Consider the following 26,925-nt stretch of genomic DNA (forward strand, 5'->3'; position numbering starts at 1 on the left):
TGATAATAATCTAATTCAAGCCAATAAATCTTTATCGATTGAAGTACTCAATAATAAGAATGTTATATTGTGAGAAAGTAGAGAATAGAAAAAACTATTTTGAATTTTATTGCATGAAAAAAATATAAAGTATGGAAGTATATATAAACTTTTTTAAAAATCTTATAATTAAAATAAATCAAAGCCATTTACAAAATGAAAAATAAAAACCCCATTATTTATATTATCAATTAATCGGTATTATATCGATTATATACACATTATTTATATTATCAATTATATTAAAAAAAAGTCAGAGACTAAAGTGGTAAAAAAGTAATGAATGCACCCAATTATTTTGGAATTTAATTCATCTAAATTTATCTATTTTCAAAGTAGCAGGTATTATCTGATTCCAAATAAATCCGTTTCAATTCAAATTAAAATTCGATATAATATTTTGGGAGTTTTGTGCTTCAATTTAAGCAACTAAGGCAACAAAGAAACCCTATCATATCAATTTTCTTTTTCTAGGGAGTGGGGTCGGATAAATTTCAGCATGAAATAAATACTGCAAATTTTTCATTTCAAATTAATGCTTCATTTGAAACGGTTTTTTTATTACTTCTTAAAGCAGTTTGTTCGTACAAAAATTAAATTTTTGTACTAAAAAATTGCTTTAAGATCAATAAAAAAACCTTTCCAAATGAAGCCTAAATTAGCTGAAAATAAGCCGACCTCCTGATGGTTGGATAAGTTCATGATAATGAAGATACAATAAATCTTTAATGTGAAGAATAACAAGGACTTCCTTAAATAGAAAAATTTTCAAGAAACACAGCTAATTTATAACATGAATACTATTTTCTTGATAAGAAAACAATATCGGATACATTACTTGTGTAATAATCTGGATAGATATTGTTCGATGAATCCTTGAGTTCTGATAAAGTTGTCACACCTGCAAAACCAATTGCATTGGAGAAAAGAGAGTTTTTCTAATTTCTTCTATTTATTTATAGGCAGATCATGTTGCAAACCTGAAAGAACGAGCAAAGTCTTGCAACCAGCATTTTTCCCAAAAAGTATATCGGTGTCCAGCCTATCTCCAACCATGCACATCTTGGAAGTATCAATCTGGTATCTGTTGACCCTCACAATTAAAAAAGAGATTTTGTTCAGTTTAGGACACAACTGCCAATCAGACAAGCTTCGGTTGGATCGGCTTTCTTACTACTTAAAATGATTTTTTTGCTAAAAAACTGTTTTAGAAAGCAATTAAAAAGCTGTCTCAAATGAAGCCTAAAAGAGTTAAAAGATTGCAGGTATTTTTACAATCGCACATCCTCTATAGACTCTGCAAAATATATGGAATTATCCATTATATACTGATGTAGGTATCGGTGGAGGAACTAGAGAGCCAACACAGGGAAGAACAAGAACAAGGAACCGAAATTGGTTCTATAGAAAATTGTATATTTCTTTCTATCTGTAACCTTTCCTGTATACAACTATATATGCTATCTGCAAAGTGCTGATAATAGAAATAACTAACTAAAGCAACTTTTAGTATGGCTTCAAGAAAAAAGGAAATATGGTCGTGGAAACTAACCGAGTGCAGTAATAAAAGTAAAGTAATAATACTAAAGCATATTATAAGGTAAAGTGTTCCCTTATCTTAGGATGAGCCTCATCAGCTGTCCCCCGCCGTTGGAAATTCTGCTGTCTCAGCAGAATCGATAATGGGAGCATCATCAGCTGGGAAGTATGGATAAATATCCGCAACGTTGAAGGTAGCCGCTGTGCCCAAGTCAGATGGTAGATCAATGACATAAGCATTGTCATTTATCTTCTTCAAGATAGGATAAGGGCCCATTTTCCGGCGACCCAATTTCGAATAAGCTCCATGAGGTAGCCGCTCGCGGCGTATACGAACCATAACCAATTCTCCCGGTTTAAAAATTCTTTCCCGCCGATGACAATCCGCTGCAGCCTTGTACTGTTCATTGGAGGCAATGAGCTTTTGGCGGATATCAGTTAGCATAGAAGTGAATTGATCAACAACTTGGGCCGCATTACGGCTGCTGCACTTGGGTAGCACCGCCACATCAACAGTATGATTGGGAGCTTTAGTATATACAATATGGAATGGTGAGAAACCCGTCGACCTGTTTGACATACTGTTATACGCAAATTCTGCTTGGCTTAGAACATCATCCCAAAGCCTCGGCTGCTCTTGAACTAGACACCTCAACATATTGCCTAGAGTACGGTTGACCACTTCGGTCTGGCCATCCGTTTGCGGATGATAAGCAGAGCTCAAATTAATGTCAGTTTTAAGGCGTTTCCACAGCTCGCGCCAAAAATGACTAACAAATTTAACATCGCGATCGGATGTCAAACTACGCGGGATGCCATGTAAACGAATAATTTCATTGAAAAATAAACGAGCAATGTTAAGAGCATCAAAGGTTTTCTTGCACGCTATGAAATGTGCCATTTTAGAAAATCTGTCTACCACTACCATGATAGAGTCATTACCTCGCTTCGTTCGTGGCAACCCGAGAATAAAATCCAAACTGAGATCCTCCCATATTGTATTTGGCACAGGCAGCGGCAAATATAAACCGGTGTTCTGTCCATTACCTTTATAGGATTGACAAATCGAGCATCGTTCAATGAATTTTGATACATCCCGCCGCAGATGCGGCCAGAAGAATCTGACCTGCAGCTGTTCGATAGTTTTGTTGCGGCCAACATGAGCAGCTAAGCCTCCACAGTGTATTTCACGAATCAACTGTTGCCTCCAGGAAGAGTCCGGTACACACAGAGCATTTAATTTGAACAGAAATCCATGGCGTATGGCATAATCGCCTGCAGTAAGTTGCTCTACACAATCTGCCCATATCTTCATAAAATCCTTGTCGGTTGCATACAGGTCTTTCAAACATTGGAGCCCAGTAATTTCAGTTTGCAGCTGCAGTAAAAGAGTGGATTGCCGGCTCAACGCGTCAGCTACCCTGTTTTGTGCACCTGATTTGTGCTTAAAAACAAATGTGAACCGCTGAAGATATAAAATCCAACGAGCATGCATACGGTTAAGTGTTTTTTGGCTGTTGATATACTGTAAGGCCTTATGATCGCTGTGGAGAACGAAATCTTGGTGTAATAAATACTGCTCCCACTGTTTGAGCGCACGCACTACAGCATAAAGTTCTTGCTCATACACGCTCCATTTTTGGCGCGCCGGGCATAGCTTCTCACTAAAGTACTCGACAGGCCTTTCACATTGCATCAACACCGCGCCAATTCCCACAGACGACGCGTCAGTTTCAACAGTGAATGGTTTCTCAAAATCAGGTAATGTGAGTACAGGGGCTGTTGCTAGTGCAGTTTTGATTGCTTCAAAACTGGATTGCTGAGTTTCTGTCCAGAGAAATTGCTTACCCTTCAAACAGTCAGTTAAAGGAGCCGCTAGTATACTGAAGCCTCGTATAAAACGTCGATAAAAATTTGCGAGTCCATGAAAACTTCGCACATCGAAAAACGATGTTGGAGTTTGACAATCAGTGATTGCCCTCACTTTCTTCGGATCCACCCTCATCCCATCAGCCGAGATAATAAAACCAAGGAAATAAGCATTTTCTGTAGCAAACTCACACTTGGACAAATTCAGATAAAGTTTGTTTTCCTGAAGCACTACAAAAATCTGGTGAAGGTGTTGTCAATGCTCGGATTGAGTTTTGCTGAAGATTAAAATATCATCAAAGTAAACAACGCAGAATTTATTCAGAAAGGGTTTCAAAATCTCATTCATGAGCCTCATAAATGTGGCCGGTGCATTGCAGAGCCCGAAGGGCATAACCTTCCACTCATAAAGTCCTTGACGAGTCTTGAAGGCTGTCTTCCATTCGTCTCCGGGTCGGATACGAATTTGATGGTACCCACTGCGTAAATCAAGCTTAGAGAATACAATGGATCCTACCAGTCTTTCGAGCAACTCTTCAAGTCGAGGAATGGGAAATCGGAACTTAACTGTAATTTTGTTGATAGCTCTGCTATCCATACACATCCGCCACGTCCCATCTTTCTTCGGCACCAACAGTGCGGGCACGGCACACGGGCTCAAACTCGGCTGAATAAGTTGTTTTTCTAATAGTTCATCCACCAGTTGTTGCAATATTAGGTGATCTTTCGGGCTTAACCTGTAGTGTGGCAGGTTGGGCAGATTAGCCCCTGGGATCAGATCAACTTGGTGTTGCAGTGCACGGAGCGGAGGAAGGGTTGCTGGCAATGTTTCGGGTCCAATGTCAGGGAATTGTTTGAGTAACTGCTGAACTTCGGGGTGTGAAATTCCCTCTCCTTGGCCTCGGCTTGCTTCCTTGACAACTAGTGCAAATAATGCAGAACTTTCCCTGCTGGCATGGAGGATAGCTGAACCCGAGATCAAGTTAAGAGCAGATACTTTACTCTTAAGTGGATCAAGTTCCCCGGTAATCTGTGGAAGAAGTTTGAGCTGCCTTCCCTTCCATTCAAATGAATATGAGTTGGATCTGCCATCATATATAGCGCCCACATCGTACTGCCACGGCCGCCCCAGAATGATATGGCATACATCCATATCTAACACATCACATAATACTTCGCAAATGTATTGTTTCCCTATAGAAAAAGTGACCCGACACATATCGGAGACCAGGATATCCATCCCTTTCTTTACCCAACTAATTTTATAAGGATGAGAACTTTTGGAGGTCTTGAGTTGAAGTGCTTGCACCACCGATCTTGCGATGACATTTTCAGTACATCCACTATCAATTAATAAATCACAGACCTTACCATTAATTGTGCAACGGGTCTTAAAAACGGAATTCCGTTGGGAATTCAGAGTCTGTCGTGGGGCTAGCAATATTTTCTCCATGACACACACCAAAGGTTCGCCCGAATCAGGAGTAATTTCTTCTTCTGGCTCCAAATCGTGCTCATCTTCTTCGCCTTGTATCTCCTCATTGTCAGCAGTGGTTAGTTGCAGCTGCGGCCTACTTGGGCACTCATTCGATTTATGGCCAACCTGAAAACATCTAAAACACTTGATGGTGCTTGGCCTGGCATACGGATTGTCTCGAACAGGTTGTCTCCACTTTGGTTGCGACTTCGGGTCATTAACCACCCCTTGTGCAGAATTCGGTACAGGAGCTGTAGGGGCTTCATTGGGGCTAGGAGGTTTCACTGCAGACTTGCTCGGAAGGTAATTGTGCTTGGTCTGGTCTTGCGGATGCTCAAAAGTTTGTCGGCGACCAGCAAACTGCTTGCTCCCCCTAGACAACTGGAGCTCTGCCTTCAACGCATAATTAACCGCCTGTGAAAGAGACCAGACGGAATTCATTTCCAATTTATCCTGAATAGCTTCTCTGAGTCCGCCAATGTACCGAGCAACCAGGTGATTAGCACTCTCATTCAGGTCGTTACGTGCACTAAGTCGGTGAAATTCTTCTGTATACTCACTAACAGATCTATTGCCTTGCGAACAATGCTGATACTTGTGGTATAAGATCTGTTCATAATATGTAGGTAAGTATTGACTGCGAAGGAGCTGCTTCATCCTCTGCCAATTTCGGACTGCACCACGACCCTCCCGTCGTCGTGCTTGTAAGAGCTGCATCCACCACGCACTAGCACCTCCTTTCAGTCGGCACGCCACATACTTCACCTGCTTGTCCGGCGGAATTTCCATGTATTCAAAGAAGGTTTCTACCGACCTTTCCCAGTCCAGATAATCTTCAATGTGCAGTCGGCCATCAAAGAAGGGAATATCGAGCTTTACTCGAAAATCACCGTGCGGACGGCCGTAAGGCGTTCCCCGACGTCTCCGATTGTAATGTGTCGGTAATTGGTCTTCTCCTGATTCAGACGAATATTCAGCATTCAACTGCTCCGAACCTCCGTCATCTGAATCAGTTATCACTGGAACCACTGGTTCCCGCCGACGCCCTTGATGGCGTCCCCTATCTCGCCCCCCGGGTGGCAATGTGGGTTGTGCCGCATTGCCACGATTGGGATGAGTTCCATACAGCTCCGCCCGAATAGCTTGGAACTCTCTCCGCATATCCATTGATAACCGGCGTAGATCAGTACTTAGCTCATCTAACCTCTGATCAAGATTACCATGGAGTTCCCAAAGGGATTCAAGGCTGCGAACGTCGTCGCCAGCCCCTCGCCTGCTGCTTTCCGCCATTACCCCCAAGCACCGAGCTCTGATACCAAATCTGATGTAGGTATCGGTGGAGGAACTAGAGAGCCAACACAGGGAAGAACAAGAACAAGGAACCGAAATTGGTTCTATAGAAAATTGTATATTTCTTTCTATCTGTAACCTTTCCTGTATACAACTATATATGCTATCTGCAAAGTGCTGATAATAGAAATAACTAACTAAAGCAACTTTTAGTATGGCTTCAAGAAAAAAGGAAATATGGTCGTGGAAACTAACCGAGTGCAGTAATAAAAGTAAAGTAATAATACTAAAGCATATTATAAGGTAAAGTGTTCCCTTATCTTAGGATGAGCCTCATCATATACGCTAATCAATCCAATTTTCTAGCAGACAATGGCTATAAATCGAATTTCGATCAATATTTCATATATGAAAGCACCAAAACTTTACCAAGATTTAATCATGGAAATGATTAATAACAAATTTGAGAGCTTCAACATAAAATATACTATACACAACTTGCTAACCCACACTGATACAGATTGGAATCATGATTCTCTTAAAAAGATTTAGCTCAAGTTGATGCAAATAGACCCCCCCCCCCTGCATCTGCAAAGAGGCTAACCTGTGATCTCCCATATCACAATGGAAGTAATCAATCTAATTGCTCTTTGCATGTCCTCCAATAACAAAAAGAATTATGACTGCAAAGTTACAGCACCTAATCAAAGCATACAGAATTTTCTATTGGAACTTTAGAATGTTTGGCAGAATTTGATATACAGGTTCAGGTTTTTACAATAGAGGCTCCAATTGGTGGCCAACACTGCAATTTTAAATCCATGATAAAGAAATAGTTTTTTGATTGATTTATAACTTGTTCAACAATAGTATTCAACTGATTTCTTTCACTTAATACATTTTTTACTAACTATAGAGACCTACAATTAGTGCCACATAGTTAAACACTAGCAAGAAGTTAATTACAGTTATATTGTATTTCATACCTCTCCAATAAAAAGTCCATCAAAAAAGTTGATGGCTTTCCAACAACAACAGGCTCCTTTTGTACTGATCCTCGTACAGCAGCTACCATACACCCTGCACCTACAGTCCTAAACGAAGTAATAAAATGAACCTGAAAACTCATTTAAAAAAAAACTGAATAGAATTTTTTTATCCAAGAAGAACCTGGCCATTCCTGTAGGTCTGTGAGATGACCAACAGCATCACAATTGGTAGCTATGAAAAGGCATCCGGGATTCTCACGAATACAAAGAGTTGCATACCTATAAGACAAACCTCAAGATCTCAGCGAATCATGTAAAGCAATTAAGTTTAAAAAGGTCAATCCATTTCAAGTTGCAAGTAGGGTGGCATGTATTCATTTGCAAGGGTAACATCTTAAGAAAAATCATGAAACCATTATATATGGATATGCCTACTAAAGAAGAATGAACCTCCAAGACCCAAGGGTCCCTTTTTGGTTCAATGCTATTGATTAATAGTTTTACAGAAAAATCAATAGCATCTCATATAAAATATGTTAATCATGGCAAATTACTACGTGCAGCGCCCGGATTCATCCGGAGGTTTTCCGGACATGCCACGTCACCCCGACCCCAATGCATTCGGATGACGTGGCGCGTCCGGATTCGCCTCCGGACGATCCGGACGCCGCACGTAATAATTTGTCGTTAATCACACACAAACACAAGAATGATGTCAGCAAGAGCAGCAAGTCACAGGCAGAAGCTAGTGGTCACAGCATGCTACAAGCAGTGCCGAGTGGATGCAGGATAAGAGGAACTGAGTTGGCTCTAAGGTAACACAGACGAGGAAGAGCAGGCTGGAGGACTAAGAGGATAATTAGGTGAGAAGCTCATAATCGCGTGAGAATCACATCTAGATGAAGATCTTAGCTTCACACTAATAAATCTTTTGGCATCACCTCGAGAAGAGATAATTGGCATCACCAAATCTTTATTCCATTCACCCATTCATTCATTAAGATGTGGTTATTAAACTTATATAAAACCTAAGCATGAACCACAATACGTGTTCCAGCAATATTTGGTCAAGTGAGGGGGGTTGATGCGCAATATAGGGTCAAGCAAGAGGCTACTATGCGCAGCTTTAACACCAGCAACCAAAATCAACATTTATAAAAGTCGCCTTTGATAGATAAAATAAAATAAACAAAATTTATACCAAAATATTTATTTCAGGATTGATGCTACCTAATTATCAAGATGATGAACTAACATGAATTATAGAAAAACTTGTATATTTTATTTCGACATGAATAGAATTTATGTAATCTTAGGTGAGCTTCCAATAAAAAATATATAAAATCAAGAAATAATCAAAGTAACTATAAGCAATTAGTGAGTTGGCCACAGGGATCCCACAGATCCATGAGGTAGCTATGAAAGCAAAGAATAGAACAGAAGTTAAAGAGTTACTTTCACAACTCCCAAAAACTTATGAGTTAACCACAAGGATCTTATGAATCTACGAGGTGGCGGCATAAAGGAAAGAATAGAGCAAAGGTCCTAAAGTGAATGAATGGATTCATGCCATTCTAAGTTTCCCCACTAACTTTTGAAAGACTGCCCTAATAATTGTTTGGTAAGTATGTTCGCAAGTTGTTCATCTATGATTTAGAACAAAGCATAGATTGGACAACTATTGAATTTCTTTATAAAATGTTATCTATTTCAATTTGTTGTATACGGTCATGTTGCATAGAATTATACACAATACTAATGTCTAAGTTGTTATCATGATAGAACCTAATAGAGTCTTTGCATTTAAACTTTAATCATGAAATATTTGTTTCTAGATTTTATTTTTCAATTTCTCCAAATTATGAGGTTGCCTCCAAAAAATCTGCAATATCTTTAAATTAATCTTTTGCCAACCATAAAAATTGCATAATACTTATCAATGAAAGCCTCAAGGGTCAGATCCCCTTTTTTTTAATAGAATTCCGTTATAAAAGATTCCCTTCAAATATTGTACAATTCCATATATTGTTGTAAGATGCAATTCTTTAGGACTTTGGATGAATTGACATTCTTTAGGACTGTACATGAATTGACTCACAATACTGGCTGTGCAAACAATGTCGACTCAAATATATAATATAAGTAGATATGTTTTCTCACAATTTTTTTATATTTTTAGTAATATTTCAAATGAATAATTTGTTAGTGGCTCTTCAGTATTTGTGAAATGTTAGTCATTACTAGTATGTGTAATTGTAAAAAAATGTATTAACCGTCCAACTATCCAGTCCCGTCTCATTAATTCGAGTATCCGGGTTGAGTCGTGACACATATTGACAGTTAATGATAAAAGTATTCTTCATTGAAAGTAACATTAGTGGCCACACTAATGAGTTATTTGCTTGAGGAGGGATCCTTGGTTTGCTCCGCAGAGGGAGAGCTCCTTGGTGAGCCTAGGCAAGTGGTGTTTGCTGATCACACTCGGTGAGTTACCTGCGAGTTCCATCAGTGGGCCCCCTTGAGGGCAAGTTCCTCTCCATAACCTGCCAACCACCTATTAGATACTTGTGAAGGCATATGTGGGTATGCACACAAATTTTCTAAATTGATAATTTTGCATTGATTATTACAATACTCCAATAGGAATTACCCTAAAGTTTATCTATGCCCACGTATAAGTAGCTGTGTAAGTTCCACCACAATGAAACAACTTCGAAGAAAGGAAAATAAAAGTCTTACTGGAGTTTGTAATAGTTTATGTACTGATCAAGTCCAACTATGACCGCTCCAACCTGGAAAAAGGAATTTCTTTGTCAACATTTAGCTAGTTTACAAAACCTTTTTGGTCATAAGAGCAGCTTGAAAAGAACCATTAATCTGGAAGTTACATTTTTATCATGCTGAAAAAGGAAGTTTGATTTGAGTTGAATGGTTTTTTTTCCATCATCCTGCAACAAAGTTTGTCATCATTAAAAAGCTGAAAAATAAAAATAACAACTTAAAAAAGATTAGTACACTGGATATCATATATTCGTTTATTTTTGCACAAAAGTCAATGCTCTTCATTCCATATGTATAGATTCAGAAGCATTCCCAATTTTCTCAAATTTTATGAAGTGAGATCTATTAAGCTAATTTCACAGAATTTAAAAAAAGGGGTTATTTTATCCCTAACCGGTCCACCTATGCCTGTAAAACCAGCAAGCTCAAGTTCTTCCAATATCCCCTCTTCACCAACTACGTAAACCTGAATACAAAAAAGTCTCATCAGTGAATATAGTCAGTAATAATAGTATATGCAGCAGGCAGATTTTGGCAGCCATACTTTTAAAAAATTTTAGAAAGATATAAAGTTAAAAACTAAAAATAAATAAAATAAAAACTTGCACTGTGACAAAGGAAACACGCATCTGCAGTTGGCCGTTTGGTCTAGTAGGATTCAGTAACTCCCACTTTCATAAGCCTAAAATTTGAATTTAATAAAGCATGCCGTTGTTGAATCCTAAAATTAGGACGTTAATGCCCTTAATTCAAGTTAGCTCTGAAGATTCGTTTGGATGCAAGTAATCGCATTAGCAGAATTAAAGGTTTACAAAAATATCATATATACAGGAGAATTTTAGCTAGTGGACAATAGATATCCTTCACAAAAAGGCTTCCAAAATCCTTAACAAAATTATAATGTGTCATTTACTCAATTTGGTAAGGGCTAGAAATGTACAATGTATACTCCAAGAGGTTTTCAATCAAAGCCACTTATCACTAGGGGCTGTCATTGACAGGCAGCTCAACAATATAGAAAAAGACATGGGTGACACTGAGGGGCATGCTGAAATTTTCTTTTGAGAAGCAATGATTTAAGAGTTATTGCTATGATGACATTATAAAATTTTATTAAAAAACATCTGTTTTGGCTGTACCTTGAATTTGGGAACTGTGATGAGCATGAAACTTATGGTTACCCTAAAGCATATAAGCACACATTGGCCGACACATTTCCAATTTGGATGATTTAGATGACAATAATGATGAGTATATTGTTGATGGAGAGAACGAAATAGAGATGGAAATTTGTGCAAAATTATAATGAATCAATTGATACATGAAAAATTCCAAATAGTTATTAATTAGCTACTCTTTGAGCATATAATTTGTAACATTTATTTACCAATTATGATTAATATTATTCCAACAAGCTCTAGTTGAAACAATATGCTCCTTGACTCCTAGGGTTGTGCCATAGGTTTCAGTCAAGTCTGCATGATGCTTTCACTGAATATTCAGAGGTTCCTTCATGGTATTCAGTTTATTCTTGGCCTAGTGCCATTTTTTTCTATCTAGCCTCATGCCATTCTTATCTAAAATTGAAATTATGCCTTCAATAAAATAAAAACTCTATCACATGAGGCAATATCTTGTCTTTGTCGATTGACAAAATGAAGCTTATACAATTTGAGAGGAATGCAATACATACCATTCAAGTGTTGTCAATTATGTAAGCAATGGTGGTGAGGATATCAATAATATGATGGTCAAGAGGGAAATCGGGTTCATCCATAGTATTACGTTGTGTGCTTTCTGTGGGTTATGTTATTGAAAATTTATTCATAACTTTTATTATGTATAATAAATTGTTAATGGTTGTGAAAATTTATGTATTGCCATATTTCTCATCTAGTTATGATCGTGGTCATTTTAGTCTTTTTTGGCTTTTCACAGCACATAAAACATTACAACCAAACATGCACGGTATTTCGTGGTGCCATTTGGCGGCAAAACCACTCGGTTCAAAGGGCCCCGGGTCATAACCGTTTATCCTGCGGTGCCATTTGATGGCAAAACTGTCGGTTAGAGGACACGTACCACGTCCTTTATTGGCAGGAGATTGTTTGAGAATGGATCCTAGTGATATTTTCGACTAGGCATTTAGCTCAATGTGAGCTGAAGTAGTTTTTAGCTTGTCCACCCTGACAAATTATTACGGATGGTGGATGAATTTTGCCTTAAGTGTTTTGATGATTGGTTTCAAATTTAAATATCTTAGAGCTTGATGATTTTTCGAATTCTTGTGGAATTTGGATTTTGTAGAAATTTTATGACATTCTGAAATATCTGAGAGATTAACCCCTCCGGTTGAGATTCACATTCTACACGGCCATCATCGGGGTGTGGGGTCATTTTCATTTGTAGTTTGAATCTTGTCAACTCTGTCTGGAAGTCGACAGAGGATCGGGTTTCGTAGGCTTTACGCCTTTGTGAGTGAATTTTATTGATTATAAGCCTTGAAGGCCTAATATGAATGTATTAAAATAAATACGCCGGTCCCCACAACCATGTATTTATTTGATGGTCTGAACTCTGTCGACTTCTATTGATCCGTATAGAAGGATCGGATCGGACTTGAATTCACTTGTTGACCCACGCAGCATCCCTAGGCGTCACGTGTGTACCAATAACACGCTCGCCAGGGCCAATGCGGGTGTTGATTGTATACCCTCTTTTAGTGTACCTAAGTGTGTACAAACTACAGTGTATGTGCGAGGGTATTTTAGAATATTCGTGGAACGCCTTCTGTCCGCTTGTATAGAAGTTGCGGATCCGGTGGCGTGTTGTAGCAGTTTTTGAATTGACTTGTTCGCTGCTTTATACAGGTAGACTGTCGTGCACTATTTACTTTTTGTAGGTGGATCGTAGTGCACTAACTAATCTCTTGCCTTGCTCGTAGGCGACAAACTTTCCAATGGTGATATGCCTACTTTAATTAAGGGTCGTACAACCCGTGACACATAAGAGTGCGCTATTTTGTCTCTTTTTGAAGACATATGTTCACGGGTTGTACGAGCCGCCTAACTTTAACAGCTGACGCGCACGCTAGTTAGAGCACCCGTGACTTACAATGTGACGGACATTTTTTATCTTCTCACAAAGGTGTTCAATCAGAAAATTACTGGAGATGTGCAGGGATTCCTATGTGTTTATAATGAACACAAAAGCATTTGTAGGAAATGTAATTTTTTTTTACTCCTACTTTTACTTTTATTTTTACTTTTACTTTTATTTTTACCCCCTCCTTTTCTAACATAACTACCAACCGTATCCGGGTGTATTTACGCTCGTATTTACTTTCGTATTTCACCTGCTAGTGAATACTCTAGGAATCCAATGGCAGAGCCTCAGAATGGCATCTTAGGATCCTAAGTAGATGGAGCCCGCAGGTGTACCTTCTCCGTCCTTTCGTAAAGGATTCTAGGCTGGTGGAGCCCACAGGTGTACCTTCCTTGTCTTGTAGCAAAGGGATCCTAGGCTAGTGGGGCCCGCGAATAATTCAAACTCAATGTTATAAATAGGAGGGGGTTTCAACTCATTTCTTTCAATCCCATTTCTGTAAGGAGCTTTTAGTGAGGGACTTAGGTGTGTAAGTCAAGAGTTAGAAGGAAGAAGCTTGATTCCTACCTATTGGCGAACAACTAATTCCCTTAAAGACTCACTGTATGTTGCATTTCACATTGATTTATATTTCTTTTGTATTTGTTTTCCAGTGTCGGGAGCCTAGGGTGTCGTCTATTTTATTTTTTTGTTAACTTAAAACTTTTAAGTGGATTTTAGATCTTTTTAAAAATTTTCAAAGTTATAGGTTTTGCTGAAAATTTTGGTAGCACTCCGACGTCGTCCCCGCGTAGAGGGCTGCATCGGAGTGTGTAAGGCTTTCCCGCCTGTCAAGAAAGACAGTCACGGTAGGTGTCCAATCTCCGCTCGCTAACAAAAGCTGTCACGGGGTCTTTGAGCACATATTTAAAATATAGCATTTTCCCCGTCTAAAAACAGTGACGGGTACTTAATTAAACAATTTTTCTATAAATAACAAATTTCCCCGCCCGCTAAAAAAAGCGGTCATGGGTACTTAAGTTTCATGGCTTACTAAACTTTTTAATACTATTTTGAAGACTAAGAAGATGCCAGATGAGTGGAGAATGAGTGTGTTAATTCCTATTTTTAAGAATAAAGGTGATGTACTAGAAGATCTAAGTGTGGATGTCTTACAGCTAGAAGATCTAAGTGTGGATGTCTTGAGGGGCGAAGCAGATCAAGTTGGCACATCCACTAGTACCACACCACACACATCCACTAGCTCTGCAGCACAACAATCAAGTAAAAGTATTCCACAACTTCTTATATGATATAGCATTATATTTATATCAAGTGAGCAATTAACATGATAATGATCTTTTCTCTTATTGAATAGGAAAGAGAAAAGTGAGTCATATTGAAGATGATGATGATATGACATTCATAGATACAATTGAAGAAGAATATTCCCTTGAAGACCTATTTAGTGATGGGATATGATTGCATTTTCTGTTCTTTATAATTTCGGAGTTTTGTTGAACTAATATTTTGTGATTTTGTACTTTGAGACATATTTTATTACATCTATTTTGTTATAAGATGGTAGTGAGGCCTGCAATGCTTTATGGTGCCGAATATTGGCCTTTAAAAGAGAAGCATAATACTAAGTTAAGTGTGGCAGAGATGAGGATGCTCAGGTGGATGAGTGGCTTTACCCTTAGAGATAGGATACGAATGAGCATATACGTGAAAAGGTTGGAGTAGCTCTAGTAGAAGATAAGATTAGAGAAAGTTGCCTTAGATGGTTTGGTCACATAAAATAGCGGCCTTCTGATGACCTGGTTAGGAGAGTAGAGGTATTAGATTTGACTTTTGTTAAGAAAGGTAGGGGTAGACCTAAAAAGACTTGGTTAGAAAATATTAGGAATGACCTTTCTTTATTAGATTTAAACGAGAATTTGACTTTTAATAGGACACAATGGAGAAAAAGGATTCATGTAGCCGACCCCACGTAGTGGGATAAAGGCTTGATGTTGTTGTTGTTGTTGTTGTTGGGTACTTAAGTTTCATGCATACGAATTTCCCTGCTCGCTCAGAGCGTCGCGGGTACTTAAGTTTCCTTTTCCGTTAAAAAAAGCGGTCACGAGTACTTATTTCATGCATAGAAATGTAAAATACTAGTGTCGGGATTTTTACCTTAGGCGTGCAGTAATCGAGACGGCGATGACGGATGGCGGCGACAGTGAGAAACCTGCGATGCACAATTAAAATTTTTTTTAAAATATTTGTGCAATTTAATTAAACATTTATGCTTTTCTTTTATTTAAAACAAAGTGTAGAGAAAGAAAGAAAAAGAAAAAAAAAAAAAGAAAAAAAAAAAGGAAGAGAGCTCCCTTTCTAGAGAGAGAAAGAGAGGGAAAGAGAGGATTTGATGGGTTTTTTTATGGAAGAGGCTTAGGGTGTGTAGGAGATTGGGGGAATGAGGTTAGACTTTAATTTTGGAGAGAGAAAAAGAGAGTGGGCTCTCTTTCTAGAGAGAGAAAGAGAGGGAAAGATGAAATTTGAAGGGAAATTTGCATAGAGAGGGTTTAGGAGGTGTAAGGAAGTGGGAGAAGAGGTTTAGAGAGAGAAAACCCCTTTCTTCTCAATTTTGAAGAGAGAAAGAGAGAGTGTATAATATTTTTCTCTAGGAAAGGAATTTGGAGGAGTGGTGGAGAGGAGAGATGCTTGGGGTGGAGATAGAGACATTCATGAAGAGATTTCACTCTCATTCTAGAGAGAGAAAATTTCTCTCTCTAGGTTAGAGAGAGAAAGTGAGGGATGGTGAAATTTTTTTATTGGGTGGGTGTAGGATATGTGTAGGAAAATTTTTTGTGAAGGGATGTGGGTGATTTGGTAAGTGGATGTGAAGAAAAAAAAGATTAGGGTTAAATTTTCTTAGGTTTAGAGAAATTATGGTGGAGAAAGAAGAAGAAGATGAAGGAGATGAAAGGGAAGAGGGGAGAGGAAGAAAATAGAAGGAAATGTGAGGAAATATGGAGGGATGAAGAGAGAAAAAGAAAAATGGGGAAGAAGAAGAAGAGGGAAGGAAGAAGAAGAAGAGGGAGAATGGAGAATGGAGTAAGAAGAAGAAGAAGAAAGAGAGGAAGAAGGAGAGATTTACCTTGCTTGGAGGAGGAGAAGAGAGGCCGGCGGTTGGATCGCAAGAGAGGAGAGGGAGTTCGGATGGGGGGCAGCTCTTGAGCGTGAGAATGTCGTGAGTGGGAGTGAGGGATCGGTTAGGGAGAATGTGAGGGAGTTATGAGGGTTTAAGTGGGTATTTTTTAGGTTTTTTTTAAAAAAATCTTTTTTAAAAAAAAAATCTCTTTTTCTCTCCCTCTCTTTCTAAAAAAAAAATTTAAGTACATTGCACAATAAAATAAATTTTTAATCATGCATCGAGTAGGTCGTCGCGTCGCCGCTCGCACAAGCCGTTGTCTCGATTCGCGCGCCCAAAATTTAATTTTTCACCGACCGGCGACCCCCACCAATATGGGTGTCGATCTTAGCTGTTTTCGTTGCTCCGGACGTATCGGCGCTGTCCGTTTCGCAAATGGAGGTCGTTTCGACGATTTTTTATTTTGGGTCGACACACGTCAGGTGAATTATGCGCGGTTTCGTGCTTTTTTTATTTCGAAATTCACCTTGCGCGGTCGACTCGAACCCGACACTAGTATTGGGGTCAACATCTGTCAAGGTTGGGGGAAGTAAAGAAGATGGAATGTGCTCTCCTATCACCCATCACAACTGGGACACATGAAACACCGGATGGATGGCTGACGACGGTGGTAACTATAGGCGATCAGCCACAGCCTCGATGCTCTCCACTATCTCATATGGACCAAAATACCTAGGGGATAAGTTATCATTCTGTCTACGTGCCATGTTGTTCTATCTGTAGGGGTGAAGCTTCAAGTAAACCCTATCCCCCACTTCGAACTGAATGTCCCTCCTTTGTGCATCTATTTTTCTTTTCATAATTTGTTGAGCTCTCAACAAATGTCCTTTCAGTTCTACCAGTATTATGTCTCTATCCTCCAAATACTACTCTACTGAAGCCACGAATATGTTACCCTGTCCATAATATATTAAATGTGGTGGATCTCTTCCATAAAATACTTTGAACGATGTTTCTGAACTGCAGAATGATAGGGAGTGTTATACAAATATTCTGCTCATGCCAGCCATTTTTCCCACAGCTTGAGTGTATCTGATATAAAACACTATAAATAAGTTTTCATGCTATGATTGACCACCTCTGTGTGCCCATCAATATGAGGATGATAAGCAGTACTTCTTTTCATAACAGTTTCCTGCATCTTAAATAACTCCTTCCAGAACTGGCTCTGAAAGATCTTTTCTCGATCTGAAATGATCGATTCCAGGATCCCATGTAGTCTTACCACCTCCCTCATGAAAACAGTCACAATTAATACTATAGTATACGGGCAATGTTTAAAATAGTGTATTCGGGTATTGAGGCGTTTATTTGTGAGGCAAGGCGTAAGCCTCAAGGCGTTTTGAGGCGTAAGCCTCAAAATCAAAAGATTGCGTAAACATAAAATGATAAATTTTTTATATAATAATGAGTGAATAATATAAACATAAAAAAGTATAAGATATGAAGTAAAATCAAAATATCTCAATAATAAGATAACATGAAATATAGTTCAACTCAAAATTCTATCTTTCCCAAATCCCAGTATTCTTTTCATTAACATATAATTCAAATTTCCAAAAATAAATACCAATGACATATCACATAAGAACTCATAAGTCATCAGCACTGTCATCACCAAGGGGTTCTTCATTTGAATCATTATTATGATGAACTGCTCTCTCCCCTTCCTCCTCTCCTATAGAGTCAAACGTCGGGCATTTACTTCAAGATTTATGTAAGTTTTAATATATATAGCGTGAGGCGTAAGCCTCATGCCAGTGAGGCGAGGCAGGCCTCAAGGTGGGCCTCAACCAAGTTGAGGCGCAAGCCTCATAAAAAAAAACTCGAGGCGTAAGCATCGATGCGCTTTTTACTGGAATTGCGCAAAGGCGAGCCTCATATTGCGCAATTTTAAACCATGTATACGGGTGAAGTAGGCGTGTCAATTCGGGTTAACGTGTCGGGTTCGACCTGAATCCGATTTGACCCGATGTTAAATAGGACCCAATCCAATTATGCAAATGGGTCAATATTGTCAACCCATACCCGACCCGTGCGGGTTACCGGGTTGACCCGACCTGACCCGTAAGGGAGGGACAATGACATTCAGCTCTCAGGAGAGACTGCGACAAGTCGACAGCAACATTTCACGGGCGTGACGACAACGACAGCTGCAGCTGGTGGTCGTCTAGCGGCGGTCTTCGGTCCAACAACTCGCAGGCGTCCAAAAGACTCTTCGATAATTCGGCAGCTCGAGAGCGAGATGGCGCCAGGCCGGAAGCAGCAGCAGCGACAGCTCAAGCGAGATGTCGGAACGGCAACAGCAGTCAACCGCGATGAGTGTGACACGACCCCGAGTGACGAGACACGGCTGCGACACGACCGGCGACCAAATGACCGATTGAAGGATGACGCGATCTTGAGCGTGACTTTCGGGTCAATTCGGATCAACCTGTGGGTTAGCGGGTCAACCTGAAACCGACCTGTTTCAGAAACGGGTTGACCCAAACTCAGATTTTTTTGAGTCGGGTTTCGGGTCGTGTCAATTTTTGACACCACTAGGGTGAATGTGAATAAAATGGGCATGGGCATACTAACTAACTCGATCCATAAGCCAATCTTCTTAAAAAAGATGCTTTTAAATGGGACACGACTACCTCCACTGCTTTTCAAAATTTAAAACTGGCCATGACTTTTTCCCGTGTTAGCTCTATCTGATTTCAACAAACCATTTGTATTAGAAATAGATGCCTCTAACACCACTATTGTTATCGTTTTATTGCAAAACAATCATCTAATTGCTTTCTTTAATGAGAAATTAGGTCTTCACTTGTCTCAATCCTCCACTTATCTAAAAGAATTCTACGACATTACTGAGGTTGTTGGCAAATGGTGCCAATATCTCTCAGATAGTCAATTTATCATTTGCACCGACCATAAAAGCCTTGGAGAACTACTTAATCAAATTTTACAAACCCCATCAGTAATATTACCTTCATAAACTTTTAGATTTCAACTCCATCATTGAATATAAGCCCCGAAATCTAATATCATCGCTGACTCCTTACTCGTATACCAAATGCTAAGGAGTTTTCTACCTCTTCTCTTACTTCATTGTTTTCATTAATTACAAACTTTTATTTCTCTTTTCTTCAATAATTAAACAGGAATTTCTCACGTCCCCAAAGATACTTCAAATTACATCACAATTGGCAAAAGGGTAACTCTCCATGAAAAATTACCATATCAGGGATAACCCTTTATATTATAAACATTGCATTTACATTAGTGAAGATTATGGCCTGAAAAATACTTTACTTACTGAATTTCATTCCACCCCTCTTACAAGTTATAGTGGTACACTTCAAACCATCAAACACCTTATTGCAAATTTTTACTAGCAATGCTTACATAATGATGTTGCTGAATTTATTTGTCAGTGCAGCATTTTTCAAGAAATCAAGTTCTTGAACATGGTGTTTGCTGGACTACTCTCTCCTCTTCCAGTACCTTGACAAGCTTGGGATAATTTGTCCATGGATTCAACAACGGGTCTACCAAATTCTAGAGGTTACACTACCATTTTGGTTGTTATTGATCGCCTTTCCAAATACACTCATTTTAGTCCCCTACCCACCACATATTACCCACCACAAATTTAGCCTCCCAAGTTGCCACTCTCTTTGCCAAAATGGTAGTCCATTTGCACGGTTTCCCAAAATCTATTGTCTTAGACAGGGATAGTACTTTTTTAAGTAAATTTTGTCATCGTCTTTTTACTCTAACTAACACAACACTTCACCATAGCACATTGTATCATCCATAACAGATGGCCAAACTGAGGTCCTAAATAGATGTTTGAAATAATACCTTCGTTCCTACACTTTCAACACACCAAAATTATGGTCTACCTACCTATGTTAAGCCGAACTCTCTTATAATACTTCTTTTCACATAGCCATTAAGATGTCTCTATATCAGGGCCTCTATAGATATTTACCTCCACCAATACCTTCCTATGTCAACAGCACATCAAACATTCATACTCTAGATTCATTAATAACCAGTCACCAGACTCATTTACAAACCCTCTACACTAATATGTAGCAAGCCCAACATATAATGAAATAATGGTTGATCGTAAATTACAATCTTTTCTCCAAAATTTTGTAGTTAATCGTACCCACACCAAACAAGCCAAATGTTATTTCGGCCCCTTTTAGGTTCAATCAATTGTCAGTAAAGTGGCATATCAATTAACTCCTCCTCAAAGTAAGATTCATCTAGTCTTTCATATCTCTTTCCTCAAACCTTTTTTTTGGCACCCCTCCCTCTACCATTACACCCCTTCCTCTTCTTCGCCATAATAACCAACCGCTAAGCTTACCTTATGTCATACTCGCTATCCGCATTATCAAAACACATGAACAACTTCTTAAACATGTTCTTTTACTAAATCATCCATATTGTTATTCCCGTATTAAGATGCTGTTTATTGCCTTGTATGCCATTTATCTATACAAGATTTACTTTGAATTACGTAACTAGTTTAAATAGGTAATACAACCAAGCTAAGTAAAAATCTAAGACAGAACGATAAGCAAAGATAAGAAAATGGGAGCAAGAAAAGCTATCATTAAAGTCATGGTTTGCCTGTGGATAGGCTTTGAATTTTTACCATAGATCACACATCTCATAAACTTCCTTAGGGCGTAGATGGCACTTAAATAATTCTCATAATATATTGAGCCTAGCCTATGTTTGATCTTTGAAACAACTTGATACCTTTTTCTCAACATTTATTTGCCATGTTGCAGCCCTTTTTTCCTTCTTTTTTCAATATGCTCTTAAAGTAGTCCCTTTCATTAAATTCTTCAATTTGTAATAAAGAAAAAAAAAAGATCTTCTTACTAAAAAAGTAAAGGAAGATCATCTTTTTTTTTCTTCTCCCTTTTTCCTTTCTCCGATTTGAAACATTTTATTTGAAGAATATTTAAAATTGAAATTCAAAACTATCAAACACTTAAAGCAAAATCCATCCACCCTCCGCAACAGTTTGCTGGGTGGACAAATTGAAGTTTACTTCAGCTCACAAAGAGCTAATGCTTAGTCGAAAATATCACTATAATCCATTCTTAAACAATCTCATGCCAGTAAGGATGTGGTACGTGTCCTCTTACCGACGATTTTATCGCTAAATGGCACTGCAGGATAAACAGTTATGACCCGGGGCCCTCTGAACCGAGTGATTTTTCACCAAATGGCACCAAGAGATAGCGGTTATTGCCAGAGCCAATACGCTCCTTAGTGGCATCAAATTATTGAGATATAAATCAATAAGATATAATCGATAGGGCACAAAGCCCTCTGTTAGCTAAGGTGGATTCAAATTTGTCCCCTTAGACAAACATTCATCCCAGGCCTACAAGGTCCCCTTGGACGAAGCAACCCATGGCTGTCGACGAGGATCCTTCTATCAAGTGGGTCAACTACCTCCTCTGACTAAGTAGACTATGGGCCACGATGGTCTGGGACGACAGAACCATGGGATCTTGATTGGGCCCATCATCCATTCCCCCACCATCCACTTTGAAGTGCGAGATAGTGAAATTTCAAATTTTAAGTATCAAACATTTCAAATTCCAAATTCCTAAGCACAATGCTGCTACTATATGCCATATGCACATATTCTCTACGTATGTGATCGACGACTAGCCTTAATCGAAAGTTCTCTCTTGTTATCGGGAGGGATAATTAATTATAAGGGCTTGCGCCTATAGAAAACCAGAACTCAGATCATAAAATCCTCACAAAATGAGGACAAAATCTCTGGGTAATGTCTTATCTACAAACCCATCTGTTAAAACTCCCCAGAAGAAAAATCATAGCGGGCGGAGGCTATGGCCGAATTTTTGGAGCCCACAAGTCTAAAGGTTTTCTCTTGAGTAGATGTAAAACTGAATATATGGAGTGTAATTTTAGTAACAATGGAACTAGTGAGGGGATTGTGACTTTGGGCGATCAAGTCATTAATAAGAGTACACATTTTAAATATCTTCGATTATTGTTCAAAGTGATGGTGAAATTGATGGGGATATTATCAGTAGAATTCAAGTTGGATGGTTGAAGTGGAGGAATGTATTGGGCTTATTGTGCTATAGAAAAGTCCCTCTCAAACTTAAGGGAAAATCTATAAGATGGTGGTGAGACCTGCAATGCTTTATGGTGCCAAATGTTGGCCATTAAAAGAGAAGCATAATAATAAGTTAAGTGTTGCAGAGATGAGGATGCTTAGGTGGATGAGTGGCTTGACCCTTATAGATAGGATACGAAATGAGCATATATATGAAAAGGTTGGAGTAGCTCCAGTGGAATATAATATTAGAGAGAGTCGCCTTAGATGGTTTGGTCACATTAAACGGAGGCCTTCCGATGACCCGGTTAGGAAAGTTGAGGTATTATATTTGACTTATGTTAAGAAAGGTAGAGGTAGACTAAAAAGACTTGGTTAGAAAATATTGGAAATGACCTTTCTTTATTAGAAATGAGAATTTAACTTTTAATCGGACACAATGGCGAAAAAGGATTCATGTAGCCGATCCCAAGTAGTGGGACAAAGGCTTGACGTTGTTGTTGTCGTTGTTGCATTAACTTATAATAAGAATACTTAGGTGTTAATTGAATAAGCTGACAAATTGGTATTAGTTTATCAATATATTAAAACTCATTATTGAACAGTAATTACCTTAATGAATTTTCACCTAATTAACCATCTATTGTTAACTTAAGCTAATTAAGGATTTATTAGGCTATTTACTATTGTGTTAATTAGGGTTTACTCAGACTTAACTAGCAAAAAAGTAGTATGCTAATATATAAATAACTTGAGTATAATACTTACTTAATGACTAGGATGCTAAGTTAAGCTAACTAGGACTAACTATGGTTTGCTTGATAGGGTTAATTAAGAATTACTTATACTAAGATATATATTAGTTAATCAGTATTTGATTTTTCTAGTAATTAATAAATAATTATGATTTTAATTTAAGCTACTTAGGCACTCCCTCCCTCCCTCAAGCTAGTTAGGCACTCACTGCCTCCCTCTTTGATAGGAATAAAAGATAAAAAAGGATTTAGATCCTTTTAATCCACTACTTGCATCCAAACAGCATATATAGTACTAGAGGATACCACAGAACCAATCAACCAGTAAATTGAAAAACTTCCACAGAGAAACGCATGCCTGACCTTCTTATCTCGAGGAAAATCATTCAGCTTTAAAAACATAGCTGCCGCATACGAAGACGAGAATATTTCTTCCTGATAGTTGAAATAAGAAAAGAACATTAAAATAACAAACCTTTGGCCAAATCCCGTAAATCCGAGTAGTAGCGGGATTTGAATTTACAAGGATTTACCGGATTTACAGCGTAAATCCGCAAATCCTGGATTTACGGATTTGCCGTATTTACAGCGCCATTTTTAGCGTTTGGCTGGATTTACCGTAAATCCTACTTCAAACGGGAAATAAATCCGATACCAAACACCCCCCTAGGATGAATTCTCCTGGTAATTAAAACCCACAAACAGCAGAACAAGCAAAAGAAAACCAACAGAATACCTCGCTGACATCGAGACCAAGAGAAACGAACTTCCTCGCGTACTGCCTCCTCGATTTGGTAGAATTATTGGTCACAAAAACAAGCCTCTTCCCCTACATAAAAGCCAAGCACTTCACACTCAGATCCAAATTCCAAACTAAAAACCAGTTTCTTCCAAAACGCTAGCTTGAAGTTAAATATCACTATTACCAATACTCGGAGGGCGTGCAGCGCTTCGGGGACACCATCGATGAGCTTATCGCCCTTCCAAATGACTCCTAATCGATACCCATGGAACCAAGAGGTTTAAAATGGGGATAAATACATGAAGAGCTAAGAAGCAAGAGTAAAAGAGATGGAAGAGAAACCATCGCAATCGAATAGGAACGCATCAACGGATCGGATAAGATTTGTGGCGCTCTCGGAGGTGAGTGCACGATGAATACAGCCCTTGCCCACCCCATTATCAATCATTTTCTCTTCTTCCAGGACCATCACTTCGGACTTCTCGTCGGTCATGGCCTTCTCTTCTTCTAATACCGTCACTTCGGACTTCTCTTCAGCCATGGCTTTTACAGCGTCAAAAAAAAAAAAACTGAAAATAATGCGGACTGCGGAGGAAGCCAAAGGGGACTCTTCTACATTTGTGGGAAGAGTAAAATCTCTTATTTTTCAAAGGAGACTATCAAAGGAATATTCGCCAACGCCTTTCCGACCAAGGTTGGAATTGTTGTGGCCAATAACTTAGGAGTGAATAAAGTTAGCTATGTTTTAGAATTTTGTGCAAGAATTTATGTAAGTATGTATGTGCAAGTTAGTAATTGATAGAGCACACTTATACATATTATTGCATGTTTTCAACACTAGAAAAATAAAATTTGCATCTTAACTTTATATAAAGATTTAACACATACAGACTTTATGGTCAACTACGTTCATTAAACTGGTTAGTAATAGCAAATGAAGAAGTCGATAGACATCAATCTTAGCTTCAAGGATATGCATCATCCTTATAAATAAAGACATTGATCAATACTATTGGTGATAGTGAGCATCAATATTTGTTTCGATGATGTGTATCAGCCTTATAGATGATGTCATATCTTGATATTAATAGTGAGGAAGTTGACTGGTGATGATAATTAGGAGATCAATTTAAAAAACAGTGGTCATAAGACAACATTCAGGTGACGATTGTTGTACGCTCGTTGTCAGGAAACAATGGTCGTGCAACGTTTATTATTGCTAGTGATTGTCAATATCAAATGTTAAGTGAACTCTAAAATTCATCATTTCTCTCAACTCCTTTCCATTTCAAATAAAAATTCAAACATCAAACTTCTTTCATGTGAAGAATAATGATCTATTTATAGTTTATTTAAGTTACATGTTGTTGCTTGATAGTACGAATATATAAAGAATCTTTTATTTGTATATTATTTATTGCTATATGAGATTGATTGTAAAATTAATTAATGATTTTTCTTTATTCATCACTAATGTTTTAGAGGACTTAAGCTTCAAATTTTTATTGTAATGTTGTATGTAGTGTTTGGGTTGCCCAATCCATTAAAGATAGTTATTTGGAAGTCACTATGGATATTTATTTTTAATGTGCAAAGCATACAACTTATATGGTTGAGTGGATCATTATAATTAAGCACTCCTTGAGTGGATCCTTTAGGTTTGTATTCACACTAACAACTCTATTCATCATTGTCTTAGGCTTCATTTGAGACAATTTTCTGACCGTTATATAAAACAGCTTTCATGTAAAAAATTTCAAATTAAAAAAAAAAATTGTACTTAGAATCTGCTTTCATAAGAAAGCTAGCTCAAATTTTAAATTTTGTTTAGTGTAGCTTTCTCATTACTTATTTTTTAAGTAATAATCATAATTTTATTTGGCCATCAATTTTTCTTACTTTTTCACTATTTTTCAGGTATTTTTATGATAAAATTTTATTTTTTTACAATCAAAATAATTAAGTTACTTTTCTTACAGCAACTTCTTAAAACAATTTTATAAAAAATTATAATCATCTCAAATAGACCTTTGATCTTAATAGAATCAAGAAAGCATTCAAGCTCTATTAGCAATATGCCCAAGAGGAGCCACCTTTCAATATCAAAATTCACATAGAACTTATCTTTCTAATCTCAGATTTTTCATATTTGAGTTGAATTTAGGTGTTAGAAATATAAAATGAATATTAAAGATTTAATTAAATATTAAAGAGTTATATAAATTAATATCAAAATTTAGGTGTTCGAAATATAAAATACATAAAAATTGTGATGTATGTAAATATCCCTGCAACAATTCTTTTTTTTTTTGGGAAATTTGGGGCCTAAGCCCATATATTGCTATCAGAAGAGAAAATTACAAGTAAAAAAAAGATTACATGTAAAACTCCTACATAAGTAAAAACAAAAACTTATGGAGGACAAAATAAAGGGAAAAACCCAACTATACCACCCTTTACTATGTAAATACATTAAAAGAGCCAAAATAGTGGTAAAAGCACAAAAAGGTCTTGAAAACTTGCATCCTTGCGTCCAATCAGCAGAACACAGCATGAGAGCAGATGGATCCAGAAAGGAGAATCGCCAGACCCAGAAAATCCACTGCCTGCAAAGAGAAACAGCAATACCAAGCTCCCTAGCACCAAAAACAGCAGCTTTTATTTCATCATTGTGCACATAAGTGGTGAGAGAATTCGCAATAGAGGCAGGAAAACCATTCCCTGCAGGAAAACCATTCGAAGACAGAAGGGAAGGAGGGGTGGGATTGTATAGATCTTGGAAGTGCTGTATGATAGATGCAATAACTTCATTTCTAGCCATGTTAGGAGAAGAAGCCAACAAGTTACATACCGACTTGGAACTTCCTCTCCTACATCTAATCTTGCCATATAGAAATTTGAGATCATCCTCTCCATGTCTCAACCAATTCACCTTTGCCCTTTGAATTATCCAAGAAGCATGCATTTCATTGAAGTCCACAATCTTAGCATTGATATCTTTTAAGGAAGAGTTTAACAAGATGTTGTTGGGGTCAACATGTAATTT

At 38.0% G+C, this 26,925-nt stretch overlaps 2 protein-coding genes across 5 annotated transcripts in view; both read right to left on the minus strand.

The window, feature by feature from the left end:
• Positions 1-727: 727 nt before the first annotated feature.
• LOC110094531 (phosphoglycolate phosphatase 2) lies at positions 728-24,482 on the minus strand. 2 transcript variants are annotated; one of them, XR_003701974.1, is made up of 12 exons: positions 24,222-24,482; positions 24,064-24,131; positions 23,874-23,966; positions 23,501-23,572; positions 10,379-10,450; positions 10,092-10,151; positions 9,943-9,995; positions 7,385-7,482; positions 7,201-7,300; positions 6,703-6,818; positions 1,020-1,123; positions 919-940 (listed from the first exon to the last, which is right to left on the minus strand). XR_003701974.1 is itself a non-coding variant. In XM_020819783.2 (11 exons), exons 1-11 carry the CDS (start codon positions 24,418-24,420, stop codon positions 840-842), a joined length of 1,020 nt encoding a protein of 339 aa, XP_020675442.1. In that variant the 5' UTR covers positions 24,421-24,481; the 3' UTR covers positions 728-839. The 2 variants fall into 2 exon arrangements, 1 of the variants encoding a protein (XP_020675442.1); XM_020819783.2 differs by lacking the exon at positions 6,703-6,818 and having other exon boundaries at positions 728-940; positions 24,222-24,481.
• A 1,638-nt stretch (positions 24,483-26,120) lies between these two features.
• Positions 26,121-26,925, minus strand: part of LOC110094521 (ribonuclease E/G-like protein, chloroplastic) — a 39,419-nt gene continuing 38,614 nt past the window's right edge. For all 3 annotated transcript variants that reach the window (XM_020819764.2, XM_020819765.2, XM_020819767.2), the window contains one exon: positions 26,121-26,167. The gene's annotated coding sequence lies outside the window, so the exon portion shown is untranslated. The remainder of the gene's footprint in view (positions 26,168-26,925) is intronic.

This window comes from Dendrobium catenatum, unplaced genomic scaffold (assembly GCF_001605985.2).
Source record: "Dendrobium catenatum unplaced genomic scaffold, ASM160598v2 fragScaff_scaffold_1076, whole genome shotgun sequence".
Lineage (NCBI taxonomy): Eukaryota > Viridiplantae > Streptophyta > Magnoliopsida > Asparagales > Orchidaceae > Dendrobium > Dendrobium catenatum.